The 18,780-nt window shown below is 40.4% G+C and overlaps 1 protein-coding gene across 1 annotated transcript in view; it reads right to left on the bottom strand.

The window, feature by feature from the left end:
* Positions 1-17,717, bottom strand: part of LOC309545868 (atrial natriuretic peptide receptor 1-like) — a 216,485-nt gene extending 198,768 nt beyond the window's left edge. Inside the window, exons 1-3 of the mRNA XM_082245275.1 lie at positions 17,649-17,717; positions 16,978-17,083; positions 8,473-8,605 (exon numbers count right to left, since the gene is read on the bottom strand). Coding sequence (XP_082101401.1) covers positions 8,473-8,605; positions 16,978-17,083; positions 17,649-17,702 — 293 coding nt within the window. The 5' untranslated portion in view covers positions 17,703-17,717. The remainder of the gene's footprint in view (positions 1-8,472; positions 8,606-16,977; positions 17,084-17,648) is intronic.
* Positions 17,718-18,780: the final 1,063 nt, after the last annotated feature.

Raw genomic sequence — 18,780 nt, forward strand, 5'->3', positions numbered from 1 at the left:
GTGACGTACCCCTACGTCACTCTGCCTGGCCGGGGCTGACCGCCGCAGTAAATGTACTTGCGGCGGTCGGCAACCGGTTAACATGCTGTAAGCGGCCAATTGAATATCCAATTTTAAAGGGTGAGTGTGGTTAGACCACAATTTAGGGTGACCAGAAAGTATAGAGATGATTGATATTAGAGCTGTGTGTATGATGAGCTGAAAAGGAATGCTGGGTTAGAACTCCTGTCAGGTTTTTATTGCTAACTAATAAAATAGCAAGCACTCCTTAAACAAGGTGGCCTCACTTAACTGTGAGTAATTTTCAGTCTCTGCACACAGTTTACACACACACACACACACACACTTAGACACACAAAACATTGCCAGCCAGCTCACGGTGTCCCTGATCTCAGCCAGTGTCCTGCTTATAGGCACATCATCATTCTGATTACTGCCATACCAGCATCCTGATCACCATGCCAGTGGGTTCTGATCACCATCATCTTCTGTGAGCTGTTACAGCTAATTGTGAGTGATTTTCAGCCTCTGCACACAATTTACACATGCACAAAACAACATCAGCCATCTCACAGTGTCTTTAATCTACTGTATGTCCAACAGTGTCTTTTGTGAACCAACTGCAGTCAGCCATTTGTCACCTGTCCCAGTGACACCAGTGCTGCCAAGAACAGTGTCTCTGATTGCACTGACCTTAGACTGCTGTACTCCAGCACCATCATCCTGATCACCATCATCCATATCAGTGGGTCCTGATCACCACTATCGTCTGTGACCACAGAACGATTGCAGCTAACTGCGAGTAATTTTCAACCTCTGCACACAGTTTACACAAACACACACAAAACATTGCCAGCCAGCTCATGGTGTCCATGATCTCTGCCCAACAGTATCTAGTGTGAACCATAGCAGCAGGTCCTGATCACTGCCATACCAGTGGGTCCTGAATTGATCACCTGCAATACCAGTGGGTACTGATCACCACCATTGTTTGTGATGAAAGAGAGCGATTAAAACTAGCTGTGAGTAATTTTCAGCCTCTGCACACAATTTACACACACAAAACATTGCAAGCCAGCTCACGGTATCCCTGATCTCTGCCCAACAGTGTCTGGTGTGAACCATAGCGGTGGGTCCTGATCACCGCCATACCAGTGAGTCTTGATCACCGCCATACCAGTGGGTCCTGATTACAGCCATACCAGTGGATCCTAATCACTGCCACCCCAGTGTCAACAACATGTCAAAAGCAACCTACACCACTGAGGAGGCATTCAAAGTTCTGAGTATGATGGATGAGACTAGCGGGAAACTCTCAGACTCAGATTCAGAATATGAACCCATAGACGACAGCAGTTCAGCATCTGGTTCATAAGAAGAAAAGCCTCCAAGAAAACGAATGAGGAACTCCGAGAAACAGCAGGCAATCACCAGCAGCTCAATACCTCTCTGTAACATGCCTAGCACTAGCAGTGCAGTTCAACCACCTTGTCCATGTTAGCCACCAAGGATTAGGGCCCATATTGCTGTCCCAGAGGCACTTTTAAACCCTGTGTGGCTAACTTCAGAGTCAGCACCTATAATCCCCCCCATTTATAGCCCAGCCAGATATTCAGGTAGAAACCCAAAATCTTACTCCCATTGATTTTTTTACATTTATTTTCACAGAATCTTTTGTTATTTAAGTTGTGAACCGATGCAACCTTTATGCCCAGTAGTATATCACTCAAAATCCCAGCTCAATATATGTCCATCCATTTCACTGGAAGCCCCTGACAATTTAAGAATTTCAATTGTTTTATGGCCTCACGCAACATTCAACATATCCCATAAACATATGCCAATCTTCAGCGATAATTCCCAGTGCCCCCCAAAAAATCACCCAGAGTATCACTTAAAAAATCGGGCCACTAATCAAATATTTTAACCACTTTAGGTTCTCCCAATAGCAGTTTAGCTGCTATAGGGTGGCACCTGTGCGCCAGATCACATATTTATATACATGATCTGACACTCCTGGGTAGGGGGCGTGCATGCGCGCCACTGGCGACTCGCTTCCGCTGTGATTACATACAGCCGAAGCTGATCAGCGGGTGCAGGGTACCGGATGTACTTCGGCACTCACCGATCATCAGGCAGAGAGACAGAACTGGAAAAAGAAAAAACTGCGCTAAATATCAAAATCCTAGTAGCTGCAACTGAAATGTGACAAACATATGTGTAACAAATAGTGGGAAAAAGCTGTGCTAAATGACATAGACCATATATGATAGGTCTATTAAATAAAGTGGTAAGTCCCAGAAAATAATAGTCCAAAGTATTGAATGATGAATAAACTGTTAAAGTCCAATCCAACACAGCACAGAAAAAATTCAATGTGAATAGGTACTGCTTACCAGAAGTAGCAGTAAAATGAGCGTTGGTGTAAACAAAAACCAGACCAGTGGAACTCTGCAGATGACTCCTGTCAGATGATCTCCACTCAGAATTGTGGATCGGTGAATATGGTGATGAAACAAAAAATATACATAGCGTGATACTGTATAAAAATTCTAATCACCCGTGTGAATGAAGAAAATAATAGGTGTACACCACCACCAACATAGGCCGCTTACCAGAAAAAAGAAAAAAGTAAGCGTAACATATCTCAGTGAAAGATTGGGAATGAAAAACCACCTCCGTGATATCAAAATAATTACCAGATATTAGTAGATCATGCGATATAAATCACTCAAATGAATAGAGCCACCACCAGAAATTCCTGCTTACCAGATATCAGCAACCAAATGCATGTATCAATCAGGGAAACTGATGTATGGCAATATAGCTGATCCACACAGATGCTCCGCGATATTACATAGGATAAATAATAAGGGGGGGAGAGCCCATAGCGTAAAACCATTTATTAAAATAAATAAAACAGGTACCTTGAGAACGTCAGTTTATGACGAAACGTAAGTCGGTCGCGGCGTGCTGACGTCACCTCTACGAGACGAGACGATACTCAGGCGGGTGTTTGAAGCCGACTGGCCGGCGGCTCCAATTCAGCACTATTCCTGTGTACTTTTGTAAGTGCAAATCTTTTGTTTTATTTATTTTAATAAATGGTTTTACGCTATGGGCTCTCCCCCCCTTATTATTTATCCTATGTAATATCGCGGAGCATCTGTGTGGATCAGCTATATTGCCAAGGGAGTGTCTATGTTCATTCACCTGTGTATTGCCATACATCAGTTTCCCTGATTGATACATGCATTTGGTTGCTGATATCTGGTAAGCAGGAATTTCTGGTGGTGGCTCTATTCATTTTAGTGATTTATATCGCATGATCTACTAATATCTGGTAATTATTTTGATATCACGGAGGTGGTTTTTCATTCCCAATCTTTCACTGAGATATGTTACGCTTACTTTTTTCTTTTTTCTGGTGAGAGACAACTGCTATTTGCCAATATAAACAAGGCAGATCCCTGTTCTGACAAGAGGGAAGGGATGAAATGTGTGTCCCTGCAAAGCAGGGAATAATGTAGATCTCTTCCCCTAGTAAAAGCACCTCACACAGTATAGTAAAACACTGGCTAGGCACACAGTTAACCCTTTGATCACCCATAATGTTAACCCCTTCCCAGACAGTGTCATTAGTATAGTGATAGTGCATATTTTTTTTTAGCACTGATCACTGTGTTAGTGTCACTGGTCACCAAAAAGTTTCAGTTAGTGTCAGAATGTTCTCAGCATGCTCACATTCCCGCTATAAGTCGATGATCTTCCATAGATTGTAGTTGCTGTAACTTTTGCGCAAACCAATCAATATACGCTTATTGGGATTTTTTTTACTAAATATATATAGCAGAATAGATTTTGGCCTAAATACCTGAAGAAATTAGATTTTTTACATTTTTATATTGGATAGGTTTTTTAGCTGAAAGTAAAAAATATTGTTTTAATTTCCAAAATTGTTGGCCTTTTTTTGTTTATAGTGCAGAAAAGAGGTGATCAAATACCACCAAAAGAAAGCTTTATTTGCGGGGGAAAAAAAGGACATACTTCTAAATTTAATTTTGAGGAAAAGTGTTGCATGGCCACACAATTGTCAGTTAAAGTAACACAGTGCCGTATCGCAAAAACCGTACTGATTATGAAGAGTTGTAAATCTTCTGGAGGCCAGGTGGTTAACCAAAAATGTCCTGCAATATATTGTCCTGAATAAAACATCTCTGTCAATGAGTCTCTCATCCACTTCACCCAGAGACTGGGCACAATACATGCCAAACAAATGGGCCAGATACGTTGTGAAGATGTACAAATCCTGCGAAAGGGCCACAGGGTATGTGAACAATTTCCGGGTTTATATGGGAACTAGCGGTAAAATTGTCTGGGACCTTGTATTCCCCCTCTTCAGGTGGGGGGGGGGGGCACCTTTATGTGGACACTTTTTATACAAGCTTGCCCTTTTCCTGCCACCTTTACTTCAACCCTTCTTTTATTCAACAAAACTGTTGCCTGTGGTACAGTTCGACCCAGTCAGAAGGGCTTTCCACAACAACTAGTTGCCACTAGGCTGAACAAGGGGGAGTCAGCCAGTTTGCGGAATGAGGAGATCTTGGCCCTTAAAGTGGAGCTCCACCCAAAAGGGAAAGCTCTGTTTGTCTGCCTCCTTTCCCTCTCCGCTGCCACATTTGGCACCTTTTGGAGGGGAGCAGGTACCTGGTTTTGACAGGTTCCCTCTCCCACTTTGGCCCCCTCCCCTCCTTCCCCTGCAGCCTTCTGGGATACTTCACAGGTCCCAGAAGAATACGGCCCATTCACAAAGTGCAGCGCGCTTCAAGGCTTCACTGCTGGTTTCCCTTAGTCAAGATGGTGGCGTTAACACCCGATAGCAGATTGAAGAATCGGCTTGGGTGAGGACACCGCTGGATGCCTGGACAGGTAAGTGCTCTAATATTTAAAGTCAGCAGCTACAGTATTCGTAGCTGCTGGCTTTTCATTTTTTCTGGAGCTCCTTTTTTAAGTGGCGAGACAAACATGATGTTTATGTCCTTTCCTCTATCCACAACAAGCAGCTCATTGGAAATTCAAACAAGGCATGGTCCCATCCAGGAACCCCAGTGCATACACGATTACAACCAGTTCATGGGGGGAGTGGATTTAAATGATCAGATGTTACAGCCCTACTTACCCAACAGAAGATCGATCCACTGGTATAAAAAAATATTCACCTACCTTTTTCACCTGGCCCTGCACAATTCCTACGTAGTCTATTAAAAGTCCACACAAAGACTTGTTACCATCTTACACCATCAGGAAGAGATTGTCACATCCCTCATCTATCAGGAGCGCCCCATACCTGAACAAATTTGCTCTGATGTAGTAAGCAGGCTATGCACAAAATACATTTTCCCGATATCCTTCTCCCCCTTACCCAAACAGAACACAAACCCCAAAGAAGGTCTCGTTTATGCTCCAAAAACAGAATTCGTCATGACACTAGATACTATTGTCCACAATGTCATGAACAGCCTGGCCTCTGCATAGGAGAGTGCTTCCATCACTACCTCACTTCAATTCGATATTGGTGAAGGTATGGTGACGATATTTCTCTTGTTACTACCTGCTATTTACTTGCCACGTTTCTGCCTGCTGCTTGGACTCATTTGCCTGCCAACTAAACTGACCCTGGCCTGTTCATCAACTATGCCTCTGCCTGCCGCCTGAACTGTTGGTCCCCCAATTTTCTGCCTTTCTCATGAACTGACCTCAGCCTGTTAATCCACCACGCTTCTGCCTGCCACCTCAACTGTTTATCCACCAAATTTTTTGCCTTCCTCCTGAACTGACCCCAGCCTGTTAATCGACCATGTTTTTCGCCTGCCTCCTGGACTGATCTTTTGCCTTCCCACTGTACTAGTGGGATTCAAGACAACACAGGGGTCTCACATATGTGAGGGGATCCCGAGTAGTGTCTCCGTGTTTTGTCATTCCTGGATCAGGGTCTGGAGACCAGAGGCTTTGAAAAGACTTGGTTGGGAAGAAGTCTCTACCCCTTTGTCCAGTCTTACCTAACCAAGGCCCTAAGTCTAATGTTTCCGCCTGAACCAATCCTTTGACCACGCCTCTGCCTGCTGTCTGTACTGACTGTGGCCCGTTTATGGACCTTGTTCCTGCCTTCTGCCAGTGTTACTGCTTTGCCTGTTTTCTGACCACATCTCTGCTTGGCACCTCTACTGATTCATCTGCACATCACACTGGCTACGTTTCTGTGAGACACTGGGGCCTCCCATCCTCTGTGGACAACTGCACTACTGAAACCACAGGTACTCTTTGGTTTACCCTTTGTTCAACCTCCTGTACTTCCTGGTGAGTAACCAAAGTGCTATGTGGGCAGCTACGTACCACTAGGTTAGACATTTAGGAACATGGACTGCTGTAGGTGAAGTTACACTACGCTATATTGATATATAGTGTTGGCTGATTTTTGTGATACACATGTTGCAATGTCCGATACATAATCAGTCCAAACATTGAAAAGGTCTTACACACGTGGTATCCCCATATTCAGGAAATGTGTTTTGAGGTGTTACTCTAAGAATGCCTGCGCGGTGTGTTACAAATATCCTATAAATTGGCAAAAATGCGCAAAAAAAAAAATTCATTATTTTTCCACATTTTACAAAAACTTTTGGCAAAAATTACATTTTTAAAAGACTCCTTTTGCCTCCTAAAAAATATGTTGGGGTGTTTACTTGCCAAAATGGGGTCATATTGTGGGTATTTCCACTGTCATGCGGCTCCAGGGTCTCTACAAATGTGATATTCAAGAAATTAGAAAGTGTATTTTTTGCCCCTAGAAAGTCTAAAGGTACTTATTGGATGTGGGGCCCCTCTATGTGGCTAGGCTTTAAAAAAAGTTTTACACATGTCTCACACCTGGGGTATCGCCATATTCAAGAAGAGTAGCAGAATGTGTTTTAGGGTGTAATTGTAAGAAATAAAGCATATTTTATTTACTTTCATCATTTTCCAAAATATTTTGGCAAAAAATGACAATTTCAAAAAACTCACCATGCCTCCTAAATACCCCAGACTGTCTACTTTCCAAAAAGGGGTCATTTGGGAGTATTTGTACTGTCCTGGCATTTTAGGGCCCCAAGAAATGATACAGGTAGTAGTCAATACATCAGGTAATGATCAATTTTCAAATATATATACCATGGTTTGTGGAATCCATAACTTTCACACATACTGAATAATATACACTGATTTGGGTTATTTTTTACCAAAAAAGGTAGCAATATATTTTGACCTAAAAGTATGAAGAAAATATATTTATTTGCAAAATTTAATAACAAAAACTAAGAAAAACATGTTTTTTTTTTTTTTTTTTTTCAAAATTTTCAGTATTTTTTTATTTATATAGCAAAAACTAAAAAACTCAGTGGTGATTAAATACCACCAAAAGTAAGCTCTGTCTGTCTCAAAAAATGATAACATTTAATTTGGATACAGTGTTTTTCATGCCTGAGTAATTGTCATTCAAAATGTGACAGATCTGTCCTGAAAATTGTCCTGGACTGGAAGGGGGTGAAAGTGTCCGAACTTGAAGTGGTTAAACTTGAAAGCAAGGTACAACAGTGTTTTGTGTCTCCTCTTTGATACAGGTTAGTCACTCTTTGTTTATGCTTTCTTTAATCGGTTTTGTATTTACTCTGACATTCACTTTCTCTGTTAGTATCTTGTATGTTAGTACTGGTAACTCGCCAACACAAATTGATGTGCTTTTCCATGTGGCCTGCGCTGCCACTATAAAGAAGGTAATCATCTGTGTAATGTGATCTATTTCTGTTTAACACATTAAAGTTGGAAAGCAAGTGAGCAACAGTGTTTTGCGTCTCCTCATTGATACAGATACTGCAGGCTGCATCTTTGTGATACTTTGCACTCGGATCATCGATAATCCTCTAACATTAGCTTTTTATTCTGTCTGTGTCTCCCTTGGGGAAAATCACATTCTCAAATTGTCTAAGTTATAATTGCTACAAAAAGGACAAAAAGTAATGGGAATTCCAAATTCCTACAGTTGACCAGAATGGGAATAGTGGAGAAATCTTCTAATCTTCAAATACTGTATCTGATAAAATTTCCCCTAACGTTGAAGGAATTTCCTGTTGTTCTTGCTTTTTCTGGAACAGTAAGTGAGGGCAAAAAAGGGGGTGTTAACAACAGTGCATAAGACTTGCAGGGTGTAATTACTTTAACTCCTGCTCGATCAAAAAAGTTTATAAAATGTTTTTGCCTTAGATATATTTTAAGATCTAATCTTTCAAGTTATGGCCAATTTTAGACCAGGCGGTTGCTCAGTTAGGGCACATGAACACCAAATCCAGTAACTCAGCTACACCAAATTAAAATAGATCATTCTTCAGCAATACACGTCTACATCTCTTATCAAGTGGTTGACTAATAAATGAATACCTGTGTGCCAGAATACCCTTTGTTACTGCAAACTGATAAAATCCATCAGACGCTGAAACTGAGTAGATGACCTCAAACGACTCTCCACTGTATGCCCTTCCAGGAGGCCTGCGAACCCATGCCATCTCCAGACCTGAAGAAAATATTATGTAAGTTGAACATACATTTTAAAGTATAACTAAACACATTTTTGTCTTTAGAACACCTGTCAATTTTCACTGCTGTCTGTGTCCCCATTATGGAGAGATTCACCCTCTTTATTTGTCCTGCTTACCATTATTATTTGCCTATAGTTCTATCTTAAAGTGATATTAAAGTTTTCTTTTTTTTTTTTTTTTTTCAGAAATTACAAACATATTATACCTGCTCTGTGCAGTGGTTTTGCACAGGGAAACCCCGATCCTCCTCTTCTAGGGTCCTTCGCCAGAATCGCCAATACTACTGGCCTCTTCCTCCTGCCAAGTGCCCCCACAGCAAGCAGCTTGCTATGGGGGCTACAAAGCTGTGCCCCTGCTCTATGTGTCCATTCAGACATGGAGCCGTGGCTCAGCCCTGCCCCCTCACTCTCCTCATTGGCTCACTGACTTTGATTGACAGCAGCAGGCAACAGTGTCAGCCAATGAGGAGGGAGGGTCCTGTAAAGCTGAGGCTCTCGTGCAACATTGCTGGATCAGGATTGGGGGCTGAGGGGGGCTGCTGCACACAGAAGGTTTATTTATTTATTTATTTATTTATTTATTTAATTTTAAAATACAACATTTTATTCTTCTCAAAAGGTGTATTCATGCTGTAACTTTGAATTAAGAATATCCATAATGATTTACAATAGCATATTAATATTTGTTAAAACATTCATCTAAAACAAGTGTGTGGGCCAAATTACTAATGCAGGATTAAAGTGAACAAATCATTTCAAACTGAATGTAGTTTGGGAAGTAGCAATCCAATTTGTTAAAAAGTCCAGATAAAACACTCATATTTGTAACTTTCGGGATTGTTGGGCAACAAATAAATGAATGGTAAACTTCAGTAGCTGGGCTAGAGAGGACACCAAGGCAAACACAGGTTTACAAGAAGGCATCACACCATTCTTTAAGGCAGCCATATCAATCTCTTCCTTGCTTTGCATTTGCTCCACATGTATCTTTTAGCCAATCCTTAAAAAGTTCTTCATCCTTCCTCTAAGAAGTGTGGGCAAGCTCAGCTGCCTAAAGTTTGCACCAGGGTAAATATGACAGGGTGACAGTGCAGGACCACAATTAGGAGACAGTTACCATCTCATAACAGGAAAAGCATGAACAAGGACCATCATGATATCATCATCCTCATGAAACTGGAAATGATAAAAACAACTTTTGAAATGACGTTAACAATTTACAGATTATTTAAGACTTAAAGGTTTTAAAAAATGTAATAAAAAAATTATATAATGTAGTAGCCTGAGCTACTCCAGTGATGGTTGCTGTCTTCCAGATGCTGTGCTGAGCATCTGCCCTTCTGCATAGTAACCATGGTGTGGGGGGGAGGGGTCACTCGCTTGGCTCTTTCGCCATTTAGAGAATCCCTTGCTTTGTTCTCAACAAAAGCAAAGCATTCTCTTATTGGATGAAGTGAAGATTATGATGTCACTGCCCCTCCTCTCCACCTTGTCCAGTCAAGGAGCACTTTGCATTCATTGAGAAAAATGCGAGGTCTTCTTTGAATGGCAGTGGTGTTGAACAACAGATCAGCTAATTGATATAGCACCCAGAAGACTGTGGATATTATAGCTTCTGTAGAAACTCATTAGGCATATTATGTGCATAGTTACATTGTGCCAAAGAGGACAGATTAGCATTAATGCTTTTCCTTTGTAATTGCCTCTTTTTTCCTTTTTAAATGGTGACAAGGTCTATAAAAGTATTTTTTTTTTCCTCGTGTTAAATCCAGAAAGAATCAACATAAATTGCTATATTTTTTGTTCTGTATGTTTTTTTCTCCCCAAACACCTGGGGCTTTACATGGTGGCTGTAAAAACCTGTAGTAAGGTCTTCCACATAAAAAAATGGCACAACCAGCTTGGAACATAGACTTTGCTCATCACCCCTACGTTTCAGCCGTCTATCACTATAAAAATACGTTTTTTTTTATTTTTAGCATATTGGTTATATTATTTATATATCAAGCCTATTATATAGTAATTATCTGAAAAGACAGTCCCTTTAATTGATATAGAACACGGCATTCTACTGCTATCAGTATACCCTCCCGTGTATACCCTCAGACTCCATTAGTATACCCTCAGACGAAGAGCGTGAATTTCCTGAGCTTGATCAAAATATCTCTTAAGACTTGGAACAATAAAAATCAATAGAAGCTGTAAAAAGAATGTTCACCTGCAGTTACCATTTGTCTTCTTCCAAATGTGTGTATTGTGAAATCAATTAATCTATAGGACATAGCTAAGTATGCACTGTTAAATACACACATATCCATCTACAGTATATGTGATTTGTTATCAGCCTGGCTGTTTATATTGGTCACACTTATCACATTAGGAAGCAATTCATTTATCAGAAGAAGGTGTTTTTCTCCCAACACTTTTATACATGTGTCTCTTTTGCATTGGTTATAAATAGAATGGTACTGGCATATCTTTTTACCTAATAACAGAGATGAATGGAGAATAGGATAAATTCCCTGTTTGAATTGTTGTCTATTGTGCCATCATAAACTATAGGGATTTTGAAATGATCAATTTAACTTTATCTTTTTTTTGGAGAGGAATTCGATCTACAGTACTTTGTTTGGGTCTGACATTTTTCAAAAAATTTGGATTGTTTTGATATGGTAAATGTGCCTGCTGTACCATGTACTTATAAGAAAAAGTATCCTGTTCCCCTTGTATTGCTTACTTTGTGTAAAAACCCTGATGTTCTTGGCAGTCCCACTATTAAAAACTGATCTCACTAAGCCAGAGAACACGCTGTGGTCAGTTCTCTAGCTATGCTGGGAACTCAGCCTACTCTCCTCCACTGATCAGAATTGCTGACATACCCCCCCCCCCCACACGCACACGCACACGCACATGCACACAAACACGCACACACACACACACACAGCCTTTCACTGTGAAGATCGGTGTTCTGCTATTTCTCCACCCCCCTCCTCCCTATGCTCTTATGCATCTATAAAAAAGAAAAAAAAATATCTATTAAACTGATTGGGTTGTTTTACAATGTAATGGTTCACAAATACTTTAATTTGTTTGCACCAAAATTTAATTTTAAGTGCAATTTGGACGGTCCTAAACTGGACTAAGAGAGCTGCCACTGGAAATACTTTCATCTAACCGACACACGTTTTCACGTGCTGATTACGAAAAATTGAAAATCCTTACAGAATTAGAAAATGAAAGTGGACCCCTAACAGGGAATGGACAACATATGAGCGAGGAGGAGGAGGTGGCGAGTTTACCAAGTGAGGGAAGACAGGAAACATTAGTATTTAGTTGGAAGTATAGGAACTAATCTAGGAAGTTCCCAACTCAAGAAGAAACACACGTGTGGAACTTTTTACCAAATTGGTAATAGAGGATGTGGAATCTATGTGGTCCAAAAAGGGATAGTTTGAATTTGTTGACATTTCAATAATTTTTGAGACACAGAAATGTAGTCATTAAACAATTGAATAAAGGAGGTAACATTGTTATCATGGCACAAGATATGCATTCAGGGATGTGTGAAAGAAAAAAAAACCCTTCTTGGTACTGGAGGGAATCGCCTACTAACATTTCTGATTTTCAATATACATTTTTTGCAATATTTAATAGGGCATATGAAGAGCTAATAATCACTATGGAATCTAGAGACTTTTTACAGGTCAAACATTCTGTCACCCCTATGTTTTATGTCCCCCAAAAGACCCATAAAAATGTGAATCAATCCCAGGGCAGACCAATTGTGTCTTGGATACAGAGTTTAACTCATAGAGCAAGTAAACTTGTGGATGATTTTTTGCATCCTCATGTGGAGGGTTTAGCTTCATATTTTATTTACTGTATAATTTACTGTATATGGGGGTGAGGAAACTATACTGGCCTCAACTGATGTTGAGGCCTTGTATTCAAGCATTCCCCATTCCATGGGGACTAATGTGGTCAGGTCTTTTGCTCAGGAGAGAAATATGGAATGCATGTTAGGGGGGTAGGAAAGTGGGTGGTAGTCACCATGTTTCCTTGCATGTTGGGCGCCAAGCAAGGGTTACATAAAAGGCCTACCCTGTGGTGAGTTCTTCTGGGCTATGCTAGGCACTTTGGATAAGATCACTGCCTTACACATGGGGTACCTTTACTTGAACAAACGATTATAAACTCTAGTCAACTCCCTTGATGTTAATATACAACACCACAGTCACTGTTGTATTTAGCAGGGACACGCAGAGGCAATGACCTCTCCACCTGTCCAACGTATCACTGCTACCTCACTAACTAAGCTCACCGACTAAGCTCTGGTGCTTAAATAATTCTGACAGTTGGTCACCTACTTGTGGGGATGTGCAACACTAGTAGGGACAGAAGGTAGACAAATGTAACCAGAAATCCATAGAACGGGTAGGAAAATGGTGGACAAATTTGGTCAGTAGTTGCAAAAGAACTAGATGAGCAAATGGTAAAAAAGAGTGGTGTGGATACTCACACCCTAAAAGTGATCAAAATGTCATTTAGACAGAGTGGGCAGAGGGTGGAAGTAGTATGGAACAAAGGCAAAGTGGACAAAGTGGGTATGTGATAGATGGAGTTCATAGTGGGGTGAAGATGGTTCACACACAGAAGTTAAGCTAACACAGAAATTAAAATTGAGGTTAAAGTGGTGTATAGGGGAGGACAATGTGACCAAGTTTCAATTATTACTAACTATAAAAATATGTCATAAATCATTTTTTTAAATTATTTTTCATATACTTGTCAAAGTTTTTTTTATGCATCTTCAGCATTTACATACAATCAAGCAAATATTATTAGACAGAGATCTTGACTGTTTACAATGTTGCATGTACAGGTATTTACTTTAATGGCCCGAATACACGATAAGAAAATCGGCCAAAAATTTCCGTTCAGCGAGCGATCGGCCTATATTCTACTGGTTAATGCCCAGCCATCAATGAGCGATATCGATATTGTGAACGAAAAATACCATTTGAAAAACCTGAAAAATTCTGTTGTCTCGTTTGCGAATGAACGATATTCTATACGTTGGTGTTGAGGTCGTTCATTTGAAATCTGTATAACCTCATCACTCATGCCTGGAAATAATTTTCGATTCGACTGTTTCGATGGTCAGCGGGCAACGGTTGTCCGATATTCGGACCGTGTATGTTGGCAACGTTTTCCACCAACAAATACTTTTTCAAAAGTCGGTGGTCGAATGATCAGGCGATATTCTAATCGTGTATTCAGGTCATAAGACTCAATACCTCTGGCCATGTATTTGCCCAGCAATGTGTGTGCACACCCTGATGTAGGAATGCTGGTGTCTTTCTGGGTACACAAATCTGAATGCCCAATGTGCATTAAATTACCTTTAAACGGCTTCCCCTAGAAAAGCTCTACTGAGAAGAGACATTTCCTCTTGTGCTTTTTGCTGCTGATCTGACCTTCACTAAAACATTGCGCTTGATCCTTTTACCACTTTTCAACATGCTCACTTAACTAAGCTTCTATCTTCTCATCAATTCAAAATTGTCTATATGTTCAAAAGTGAGTATCTTGCTAATTACACCTCAGCCATTGGGCTGACGTGGCATTATCTTGGACTTTGCGCTTCTGGGCTTTTGTGTCTCCTACTTCCCCTTGTTCCATTGCCATTACAAGGTCAATGAAGACTTGATATAGTCTCCTGATGCATTCTCTGTGATGTAAAAGGAATATATAAATAGACAATCCCCACAAGTCCCACTCATAGCGATCGAGCAGGTGGATGACTAGAGTCTCTAATATTTATATGATTCACCCAACACATTTACCCTGCACTGAAAACATTAGAATACATTTTTGTTAAACAGAATACTATATAAAGGATTATGGGTTTGTCCAGCCAAAGAATTGCAGAACACAAGGAAATAGACAGATTGAGAAAGAGAGAATGGTGCTAGAGAACAGGGGGTAGAAGGGGAAATAGACAAAGAAAGTGAGTGCAATTAGGAGGAGGACTGAAGGAGTGAAGAAGAATGGGAGACCAACAGATAAACAGAAAGAGACAGAGAGACTTGTTTACAGGACTGAAAGTTAAGTAAACTGAAATTATTTTTAATTATTCTTTTAATATACACTATATTACCAAAATTATTGGGGCACCTGCCTTTACACGCACATGAACTTTAATGGCATCCTAGTCTTAGTCCGTAGGGTTCAATATTGAGTTGGCCCACCCTTTGCAGCTATAACTGCTTGAACTCTTCTGGGAAGGCTGTCCACAAGGTTTAGGAGTGTCTATGGGAATGTTTAACCATTCTTCCAGAAGCGCATTTGTGAGGTCAGGCACTGATGTTGGACGAGAAGGCCTGGCTCGCAGTCTCCACTCTAACTCATCCCAAAGGGTTGAGGTCAGGACTCTGTGCAGGCTAGTCAAGTTCCTCCACCCCAAACTTGTTAATCCATGTCTTTATGGACCTTGCTTTGTGCACTGGTGCACAGTCATGTTGGAACAAGAGGCCATCCCCTATACTGTTTCCACAAAGTTGGGAGCATGAAATTGTCCAAATTGCCTTGGTATCCTGACGCCTTAAGAGTTCCCTTCACTGGAACTAAGTGGCTAAGCCCAACCCATAAAAAAAAAAAAAAACCCACACCATAATCCCCCCTCCACCAAATGATTTGGACCAGTGCACAAAGCAAGGTCCATAAAGACATGGATGAGTGAGTTTGGGGTGAAGGAACTTGACTGGCCTGCACAGAGTCCTGACCTCAACCAGAAACAACACCTTTGGAATGAATTAGAGCGGAGACCGTGAGCCAGGCCTTCTCCTCCACATCTGTGCCTGATCTCACAAATGCCCTTCTGGAAGAATGGTCAAACATTCCCATAGACACACTCCTAAACCTTGTGGACAGCCTTCCCAGAAGAGTTGAAGCTGTTATAGCTGCAAAGGGTGGGCCAACTCAATATTGAACCCTACAGACTAAGACTGTGATGCCATTAAAATTCATGTGCGTGTAAAGGCAGGTGTCACAATACTTTTGGTAAAAGAGTCATGTATAAGAGGTCATACTAGTGTTAATAATGGTACAAACACATTGTAAAAATTGAAAACCTTTATATAGTTTGTATAAATGTATGTAAAATAGAGCAGTTATATTTGCTTATTACAAATGCAGGCTTTGTTGCCTGGTTAGCAGTGTTGCATTGTAATTGCACCTTGTAGATCGCACCCCCCCCCCCCCCCCAATCTTACTGCAGCTTTTAGAGGCAGAACCTACCTAATGGAACACAGCAGCCTCTCTGTAGTCTATTTGGACTTCTTGCAATACTCCCAGCGGGCAGAGATCATGCAAGCCTTTGCCTAGCCTTCTGGGCACAGAAGAAGGCTCAGGGCAACAAGGAGACACTTTTTGTTTCCCAAACAATAACAAAAATAATACTCACTATTTATGTAAGGCCCCTTTAACACGGGCTTTCCGATCAGGTCCACCTGTCAGTTTTTCAGGCGGACCTGATTGGATGCTCCATGCACCTCTATGAAGCAGGAGATGTCAGTAGTGACATGTCCAGTGACACCCGCTGCTATCCGATCCTGTCCGTGAAATCCAGATGGATGGAAACCCTATTTTCCTTCCCTCTGGAGGATCGGATCGGATGAAAATGAACAGGCGGTTCGTTATCATGCGATCTCCCATAGAGGAGAGCAGGGTTCTGACAGGTCTGTCTCTGCAAAGTAAGCGGAGATGGACCTGTCATCCGCCTGCTCAGCGGGGATCAGCAGACCGATCCCCCCTTGAGCAAAATGATTTTCCCCGGGCGGAAAGCCCGTGTGCTAATTTGAATGATTATTGTCAATTTGTTCCCTCTTTAGGGTGCTAATCAGAATTGATCTTTGAATATGATAGGCAGACATAGTGGTAATTTACCAAAACTGGAGAGTGAAAAATCTGTTGCAGCTACAGGTATGCATGGTAGCCAATCGGCTTCCAACTTCAGCTTGTTCAATTAAGCTTTGATATAAAAAAAAAAAAAAGAAAACTGGAAGCTGTTTGGTTTCTATGCAGAGCTGCACCAGATTTTGCACTCTCCAAGTTTAGTAAATCAACCCCATAGTAACAGACAAGGTAACGTGCCAACATGCAATCACACTGCAGGTTATATAAGAATAATAACTGTTTGTAATATATACATATATTGAAGGACAACCAATAAAACGTGGTGCATATTGTAACATCTCTGTTTTATTAGAGAGCAGATCATGTGCTCTGCCTAGCTTCATAGTGCAGCATCAGCATTTCTTACTCCAGCATGCTTATTGCAGTCTTACCTCCACAATCTATCATATTTTCTTCATCAGGCTTCTCCAGAGGCCAGCAGTCATACTCTGTGTTATCCAAGTCATGCCAGCTTTCAGTTATTTCCAATGTAAGGAGCTAAAATGGAAATAAATGCATCCATTAAATCAGAATAAAAATCTAGGCAAAATATGTTTCTCTGAAAATCATACACATATTAAACATTTGCAGGTATAGCAGATTTCATTGCTCCCATAGGTGTATTACTGGGAGATTTGTGGGATTCGTCTGTGTTTTCCACTGAAATCAAGTTCTAGAAAAACTGTTAAATTTCACGTAATATTTGATTTTTTTGGGGCAATCTATCAGCATAATACTAGACTGCTTTATGGGAACACTTGGCCTGCCAGGCGAACAGCAAAACTGAAAAATGTGTGAAAAGGCAAATAAGAAAATAAAAAGTCTAATAGGAATCAAAACATTTTCACGTTTATGTGTATGTGTATATGTATATATAAATATATATATATATATGTATATATATATATAATTTTTTTTTCTTTTTTATTTGGATACATTGAATAAGTTAAATAAGTTTTGCCAATTAACTTCTATATTTTGTATATAAAAACATTTATACATACATACAGACAGGGGGTAGTGCACGGAACAATAATATGTATATATATATATATATACCTACCATTAAACTGCCAATTAGATGCAACAGAAAAAGGAATGATTTGAAGCCTTTCATAGCAGAGCAGATTATTACATCCCAGATTCTAGATATTTACTTTGGGATCCTGGGGGAGCTCTTTAGTAATGATGCTGTGCCTGAGATACACAGCCAGATGTGATGCTGTTCTTGCTCTTGCTGCTCTAATTTCTCCCTTAGGACTGGCTATTGGATGGTACAAAAAGAAAGTTGGATGTGCTCAGCTGTAAAATCAATTACTTTCAAAGAAGTAGATTTCATTTTACCATTCAACATGAGCGCCATCTAGTGGATGTAAGCATAAATGCAGTATTTATTGAACCTTCAGACTTTTTTTTATTAGTTTTGAGCAGAGAAGGGGAAGAACTACCAGATTTTTATTGTTGTTGACTCCAGTGGGGAGATTTCCTTTGTGATAACAGGACAACAAAATGAGGGGAATAAAGTCTTCAGGACAGGAGAACGCAGTGATAAAATCTGACTGAGGTTCTAGCCCTTACCCGCTGTATAAAAAAAATATCTGTCCACACTGTACAGCTTTTACATCCTGTCTCTTTGACTCCCTGTCCATGCATCAGAAAGTGAGAGTAAATGTTTGCAGTGGGGACTCAGATAGTAATAGTTTCCAGTACTCCAGAATAAAAGGTTTTATACTAGAGTTGGGATTCCAAAGGTTCAATCTCCTGAGCTGTCATCCTTGTCCTTGCCTCTATATTATATGGTCTATTTTTTTTTTTATTTCTTTTTTTTTTTATTGCTGTGCAAATTTGCTAAACAGCTACAACAAAAAACTGCCATATTTTGTCTAATATGATTATTTCCTATGATCACCAGGACCATCTAGTGGCCATAATGTGGTATTTTTCTTGAGTGAGGTATTTCAGGAAATCACATTATGACCACTAGATAATGCTTACGATATTAGGAAATAATCATTTAGACCAGGGGTCTCCAAACTTTGTAAACAAAGGGACAGTTTACAGTCCTTCAGACTTTAGGGGGGAGGACTGTGACTATCTGGAGTAGAAAATGTCCCAACATCAGCTGGGTTAAACAATGCCCCAATCTCTTGAGTCAGTAAGAGGAATTGTGCCCTATCATTAGTGTCATTGGGAGG

The sequence above is a fragment of the Pelophylax lessonae genome (assembly GCF_965119305.1).
Source record: "Pelophylax lessonae genome assembly, chromosome: 1".
Classification (NCBI taxonomy): Eukaryota; Metazoa; Chordata; class Amphibia; order Anura; family Ranidae; genus Pelophylax; species Pelophylax lessonae.